The 8,128-nt window shown below is 43.0% G+C and overlaps 1 protein-coding gene across 1 annotated transcript; it reads right to left on the minus strand.

The window, feature by feature from the left end:
- Window positions 1-1,218: 1,218 nt before the first annotated feature.
- Window positions 1,219-7,636, minus strand: FAM154A (family with sequence similarity 154, member A; the record flags this gene model as incomplete). Its single annotated transcript, XM_010157343.1, has 4 exons — window positions 1,219-2,171; window positions 3,539-3,676; window positions 6,925-7,124; window positions 7,457-7,636. Coding segments are annotated over 4 exons (1,471 nt in total), but the record flags the coding sequence as incomplete, so codon positions are not given.
- Window positions 7,637-8,128: the final 492 nt, after the last annotated feature.

Raw genomic sequence — 8,128 nt, forward strand, 5'->3', positions numbered from 1 at the left:
AACTACAGCGTATGTCTAGAAAAGGCCTCCAGGACTAATTTAAGGCCTTCAAGTGATGCAGAACCACTGTGCCGCTAGGGTGATTGCTCCAGTGGCTTCCCAGCCTCAGGGTTAAACATTCACATTTCCAGATGGAATGTGTTTGGCTTTAGCTTGCAAGCACTTAGGGAAGACTTCTATCCCAACGGGTTTCAAAGCTTTTGAAAAGTTTTAAATTACATTTATACAGAAAATTGTCTTCCTCTTTAAGTGCAGCCACTTCCATGGCGAGACAGAAGCCTTTCCTCCAGCATGCAACAGGTCTACGTAAAACTTGAGCTAAACACTCAGGAAACAGCCAGAGCTGCCAGGAGTAAAGGAGAGGAGAATTTTGGAAAGTGGAATGCACTTTGGAAGCCTGTAGGTCTCATAGGGCTAATGTAACACTCGTAAGCCTACAGAAAAGCACCTTGGACACAGAAATGAACCGTTCTGGTCAGGAGCTTAATATCGGCCTTATCTGAAAGATAATACAACTCCAGCTGCTGGCTGAAGTGTAGCAACACATGACAATTTCAACCCTTTGCCGTTGCCGGTACCCTCACTGCATCCTGTAGCAAAGAGCTTTACTGAAAAGCCTCCCTTGCAAGTTGTTGGCCTTAGGGTGACATCTTCGTCATGACAACCTCATATCTGACAGCCTAGCCCTGGGCAGCACGATGACACAATTAACGAAGGCGTGGTCTTCACTAATACTTACCCAGTAATTGTACCTTTTGCAACTGTCTTTCTTTGATGGAAGTGACTGATGAGGCCAAGCTTTGGACTTTGTTATCCAGCCACAGCTTCACCACACGTATTCATCTGAAGAGGCTGTTCTACCCTGCCATCATGGATGAAGCTGAACCCCTGTTACACTAATAATAATAATGTGTGTTACTACGACATCCCTCTGGTAGTGTTGCAGGAGGAGGCTCTGTCTCCTGATTAAAGAGAAAGAGTTTGGTGGGGAAAAAAGAAAAAGAAGAGAATCAAGGATCAGTGTGCCTTTTCTCTGGATTTTGTGTTTTCCATCTGTGCAAATGATCCAGCAAAAGCCAATGACTACAAAATAAGTTTAAGAGTTCTCCAAAGACAAAACAATAGATTGCTTTGAAAGAAGTTCACAAACAAAATCAAGTTGTCATCTGTAGCTGAGGCCTCGCTCACTTCCAAGAAGGCTGCATCTGCTCTTTTTCTTCAGTGTCCACCATCCTGGTGTTCACTCTTAGAAGCAGGGGCATAGAGATAGTGACCGTCAGCATCAGTTCCTTTAAAGACGTAACCAGGTGGGTCTTTGTAAGAGGCCAAGCATCTAACAACGGCCTTTGGTGTGTAGCTGGTATTGTAGATGGTTTTAGCATCTAGCACAGTGTGATGTTTTGGGCCTGACAAGGCAGGTTTACAGCTCTTTGTAACTATGCGTGGATGAGACACATAATGGGTCTGAGAAGTAGTTGAGAAATCCATTGGTTTTGCTGGGAAAGTCAGCTCCGGAGGATGTGTGATAGGTTGTAGCTTCTTGCACAGCCAAGGCTTATAGTCTTCCTTCATTACAGAAGAGGCGTTGAATGGCTTAGTACTTCTTTTAAGCTGGGCCAAAGATAGACACATCTTGACTGGCTTGTTCTTTGGGTGCTGCTTGTAATGCATCTGAGTAGTGGTGTGAAGGTCCATTTTCTCGACAGGAGGATGATATACATCAGGTTTTTTGAACACAGGACGCTGTGACCAACCTTTGTAGTTTTCCTGAAACTCGCTTTTAGAGGAAAATGGAAGATCATGGTGAATCTTTGGCAGGCATGGTTTTGCCGACTTGGCTGGCTGACCAGCCAGCCCCTTGTAAGAATCTTTGTAGGTAGTGAGGTCATCGAATGGGCCCTTGCTTGCCTTGTATTTCTCACATTTATGGACATGATGTTTCTCCACAGGATGTAGCACGTAATTTGCTCTATAACTGGTCATATTCTCAAAGGCAGGCTTATTCTTCTGCAGAGGATTCAGAGGTTTGCAGCCTTGAGTGACAACTGGCCCCCTGTAATGATACTCATCCTGGACATTGGTTCTGTGGTTAAATTTTCCTTCTAATGGGGGAAGCTTGTTGTTTGGTCTGATCAGCTCTGTCTTTGGTTCATTCCACAGCACATAGTCATCTGAAACATAAGAGGAACCTTAAGTGCTCAGCTGAAGTTCTTTGGTGAGTTCAGGTATATACCATATTATGTTTTATTACATTTTCTACTGTAATAAACATTTGTTGACATTGTAATGATTGACAAATCCTATTAAAATTGCTGCTGTATAACACATTATACACTAGTGTCCTAACCCCTGGAAACGCTTACCATCTACAGAGAAAATGGAATTAAAATAGTTCTGTACCTACCCATACTCACAGAGAAGGTAAAATACAGTGTGGGGAGATTAAATTGCGTTCTCAGTCTTGCAGAGGTGTTTTATGCAGTTGATTGAGTGGGTGCTGTCCTCATGTCCTTCATGTCAACCAGAAATCTTGAAAGTGGAGTATCATGGCACTGACTTCGACCCCTTCCATTTACCTTCTGCAGCGCTATTGTGGCTGGCTCGAAGCCCAGTCAGAGTATGCCTGTGTCTGCAGAAGGATGTTCAGGTGTCTCCCACAGCACCACTGGGGCAAGGAGAACCAAATGTCCACCATTCCACTCTGAAGGCCAAGTCACAGAGCTACCCTTTCCTCTTTGTACCTTCTCATTTGGGGATGACCTGATTTCTCAACTGCACAGATGTGGTGCTGCCTACCGTTCGAGCTCAGGTGTTTGCAGCTCATCTTGGTGTCAGCAAGTTGTGCTGGGTGGCATCGCCTCGACCTTCAGCTTTGCTCTCTGCGGTACTCCTGCTGTCAGTGCAAGCAGGAACCCAGAAGGGGCTTCTAACGCTGTCTTTAATTGTTCATTATTAGAAAAACCGTGCTGGAATTTTCAGACCAAGCCTACACTGATCTCAACCACTGAATCATATTGCAGGCATGGTCCATACTCTATCCAAATTATAACTAAGATAACATTTTAAGTGGCATTTTAGAGACATTCGTATCTTCCTTCCTCAGCAGGATACCAGAAAAAAAATGAGGCACTGAGACTTAAATTGTCACACTAGAAGTCTATTGCAAAGCTGCCTAACTCTCCAACCAGTGCTTCAGCCACAAGACCATCTTTTTTTCCCTTCCTAGTAACCTTGTGCAACTTCCCCTAGAAAGCATTATGGTTACTGGTAGGAAGTCAAAATTAAATAGTCTTGGAGCTAACCCAAGCCTTTTTTTTTTTCCCTCCTCCTTCCAATGATATGGGAAACTGGCGTTTAGTTCGAATTTGTTATAACATTAGTTTAACTCTGTAGCTTTAAAGCCATGCCGAGGCACGGGTTAACCACCAATGTTAGTTTGGTTCTGCTTTTGTATTGCTTTAATACTTTGTTCTGAAGCCATAACTCTCTGTCCTAGCTGTCCTGTAACACGCCCCATGATCTTATACAAACCACTCACCTTGTACGAACCACTGATCCAGTAAAAACCCAGTTTTGTCTGACCACATGCGTGGGGAACAAGGACTTGGCAACAAGAACGGCAGGGGGGGCAAAGTGCACCGTGACGAAGACCTGCAGCCTTCATCCCAACGACCACCTAAAGCGACCACCAGAATAAACTACACAGGCGCAAAGGGGAGGAGTCCAGGGCGTGACATATGCTAATGACTTCTCAGAACTAACTATAATAACCCACCCTATTCTCAGAAATATAATGAATATGTAACCAAGAACCATGTATATGGAACACTTTTGATTATATAAAGAATCCGCTTAAGCTTTAAGGTGTGCAAGTTAGGTGGAGCGATCCCCCTTGCACCCAGCGCTGTAATAAACATACTTGCTTTATAACCCTCTGTGAGTTGCAGGGTTTGTTTCTGCACGTCTGCAAACCACATTGAGAGTCGTGGCAAATAAGCTTCCAGCTGACTCTGCACAGGAAGGAAGTCTGGATTTCAAAGTGCTACAGATTAAACGATGCAATTAGGTACCAGGATATTTGAACTCTCCAATCCAGAGTTATTCCTCCTGAACAGCAGTGGCTATTGTACTGCACAAACACAATTACACAAAGGATGTGTTCATTACTATGTGAAGTTGACCCAAAAAATAACTTTTTGCCTCAATTAAGTGTCCATTTAAAGTCCATCCGGTTCAAATCAAGCTGCTCTGGCCTGGCACAAGAGACGAAGCAGCAGCTACAGGTGCCGTGGCTTCCAGCGAGCCCCTGGCCCTTGGGTACAGAACTGCCCTCGTGCTGCTAAGTAGCATAGCCAGCTGAGGACACAGACCTGCCTGTCTGCACCGGCACAGACATGCATTTGCCAGTGTTGGTGCCACTGAAGCCCAGGCTGCCTGCCCTGCTAGTACCAGGGCTGTTTAAATGCCCCAGGTACTCCCTGCTTCTCTGTGGTAATAGGAGATGTCCAGGCACCAGCACACTGGTGGGATGCTGACCCTCTGCCCCTGCCTAAGGTACATCATTTTCCTGGAGAGACAGTCCAGCAAGAGTCAACCACGAAGCATAAACAGACACATGCCACTACGGGGAATGTATTAATAAAGTGTTAAAAAGTGAGAAGCTAATGAGATTCAGCCCATCTCTAAGGAAGGGCTTGCTCAGAGATCTGGCATTTCCGATGCTAACCAAGAGTTACCAAAAAAAAAATGGTTTAGGTTCTGCCATCCCCTTTGCTGGAAAATAGCGTGTGCATTTTGGACATAACCACAGCTTTTGCAAAATATTCAAAATACGACAAGTCCATCTGCCTTCAGTTTTAAGAGTTTACAAGCTCTACACATTTGGAGACCTCATAGGCACTACGAATTTACTTTTCTTAGTGCAAGTCAGCAGTGCTACTATTCCTTCAAAATATGTTACAATTTCATTGTAACCCTAATTTCCCTCCCATAGATATTAATGTAGCGCAATCTTGAAAACATTAGGGGGTACAGGGGGGAACGGAGGATATGAACCATATGTTATCGGAGGGTAAGGCACATCTCACTATAACCAAGCAAGACAAAACTAAAATTAGATTATATACCTCCTGATGGATAGAAACAGCTACATGTGTAGCTTGGAGATGAGAATTTTGGAACCTTAAGTTGCAAAGTCACCTGACAAAGTGACACACAATAGCATCATGCTAAACCTACAGTGTCATTTGGGATATGGTGTGTTCAGTGTGAAGCACTATGACAATACAGCAGGAAAGATAATTTAATGCCAATGTAGCACTGGTTTATATGCTGCTTAAGTATTTGAATTATTATAATTCATTGAATAGCACGTTTCAAAACTTCACACTTCAGCAGTGATCAGTAAAACCTAGCAATGCTTAGAGAGCAGCACAATGAAAACTTATACTTCCTGTTAACCCTGGGCCTTTAAAAGACAATTCATTCAGTCTGCAACTTGATCTTTGAGGGGGTTTGGATGAAGATTTCCATTTGCAGTGTTTTGAAAAATACTGCAAATTATAACCAAATGTGGCTGTGATACATCTTACTAGAGCTCTGGAGTAACAGTTAAGGTGCTGACCTGAACACTGATAAAAGACAAAGATAGGCATCTGGTTCAGACACAGAGAAGTTAAGGATACCTAAACACAGAAGGAAAGATCCTCTGCTTTCGCAGAGCAGCCTTGTTTTATCGGCTTCACTGAAGCTATGCCAATGAATACCATCTGGTGACATTGCCTATGCAAAACAGTGTTCAAAATTGTGTAAACGTGGGTATTTTGCACCTGTGGGTCATAGTCTTCATGACTCAAGTCAGTCTAAATGGACAGTATTTCCTGTGTGCTTAATGTAAAAATTCCAGGTTATGCTGTTGCAAACATTCAGCTGCACTGAAGTCTGACTTTCAGCCATTTCAGCTGGGTAATCTTAGCACCACATTCACATTCCTTTTATTTCTTTACTTCCTTTATCATTTTTAGCTCTAAGAAAAAAATTGTTTCTGTACATTGGGGCAAATCTCAATGCCAGCACCAATCATAAGCTTTTATATTTGCACAGCATAATAAAAATTAATATAAAATTTAAAAAATAAAACAAAATAATCAAAAATTATGTTAAGGAATATGCAAGTGCTGGCTATCTGCTTAGCAATGTTAGCTAGCTGGAAGGCGTACAGAAGGGTGGCAAAATCCTTTGATTTTCTACATATGACTTACTACCAAAACTAGCAGTTACTGTAACTGTGTAACTGAAAGTTTTCTCCCAGTGTATGCTCCTAAACCACTTATTGAAACACAACAACTACCTACACCAAGTTACTGCTGCTGAGAAAGAAGGACATAGTTACATGCACACTTCACGTGTTTTACCAAGAGTAAAGCTTGAGTGCTTTGCACGTTTGTGTGGAACTCGTGTGTGTCTGTAATTTCCACACACACCTCCAGCACATCGATAGATTAACTCTGCAGCACACACAAAAAGGGTCCCATGCTTCATGACCTGCTCAGGCCTAGAAAATTCTACATATTTTAAATGAGTCAGATCCACTGAATGTGTAGACCAGCCCTGCAGTATACCAAGAGTATGTTCAGGATATCCTAAAGATGATGTTTCTGGACACACTTGCAGGAGTTCACATCGCCCCGCTTTTACCAAGGATGCCTGTCAGTCTGTCAGACATGCAAAGGATTCACCTCATAGAGATCCCGATGATACCATTAACGTGGTGACGTATTCCCAACAATCTGTGTCTGTGAGCTTCCTGCACAGCCTGTTGGTATACACAGGCAGGAGGAATAACAACTGCACACTGTTTTGATCTGTCTGCTTAAAAAATGAAGCTCCTGGCAAGGTCCTGAAAGGAGCTGCAAAGACACATACCTTTGTAAGTGGTTGTTGTATTCATCTTGGCGCAGGGGATGTGCTTTTTCACACGGGGGAGGCATGGACGTACTTGACAGACAGCGTAGGAGATATAATCTTTTTTGTAAGTGGAGGTCAAATCCATAGGCTCACCGCTCTTGACATGCTTACGTGGTGGACGTTTCTGTGGCAATACTTCATAACCTACGTAATCTCTCCTGTGAATAATAAATTCATTATGTCTTTTACCTTAAGGAAAAAATCATGCTCCTTTTTCTGGACACACAAAGAAATTAATGCTTCCCCTTATCTCCACAGCCTAAGAATGTCTGGGTAGGATACAAGCAGTTAATGAAACACACAAGCCTTTCTCATTTGGAAACCTGGACTCTGAAAAAGGAACTGAGGCAGCTCTGGACAACCTCAGGCAGGCCAGGTTCCCCCTTCTCTACCCCCAGTGAGGTTAATGGCCTTACACAAAGCTATCTCTGTTCTACAGTGGAGTTACACCAGATGACATAATTCCTCTAAAAGCAATGTAGAATCATACTTGGTAGATGAGATGCCTTCCATGGGTATCTGTGGCATCTTGTACTTTTCCTTTGGCTTAAATGAGCTTCTGGGAAGAGTGAAGGGATGTGAGGAGTATTGCTCCTTGTACTCTGACTGATTGCATAGCTGGCAGCTGTCCTCATAGGGTGTGAAGCGAGGGTGTGGACAACGATGATGCCTGCAAGGGAAGAAGATAGCACAGGAGTCAGTGACTCACAGGTGGCTGATTAATACCTTATTGTGTAAATTGGCTGCAAATTGCAGCTATAGTTGCAATAGTGGATAATAGGGTATAAGTGAGCATTGCAATGACTGCTACAGCCTTGATTATTTAAAGTGCAAAAGCATAACCTGCACAAAGGGTTGTTTGTGTTTACTATTATAGCCTGCAGTCAAAAAAGTCCATGAAGCCAACAAAAACAGCTTAAGGAAAGCAAGTTCACCTAGATGAAGAAAAAAGAAAGTTAATCTGAGGTACAGCCAAGCACACCATATTGTGCTGGACTAAAAACTTTATTTAATGTCTCTTTTCTACCATTTCTCATAAATTCACCATCCTACTTTGCCCACAGATTGAGCTCACTTGTATAGACATGGGTAACTGTTTGTGAGTCCCTATTCACTCACGCAAGGGCAGCTCTGCTCCGCCTATCTCTCTTTCTGAAAGCAA

The sequence above is a fragment of the Eurypyga helias genome, unplaced genomic scaffold (assembly GCF_000690775.1).
Source record: "Eurypyga helias isolate BGI_N326 unplaced genomic scaffold, ASM69077v1 scaffold52318, whole genome shotgun sequence".
Lineage (NCBI taxonomy): Eukaryota > Metazoa > Chordata > Aves > Eurypygiformes > Eurypygidae > Eurypyga > Eurypyga helias.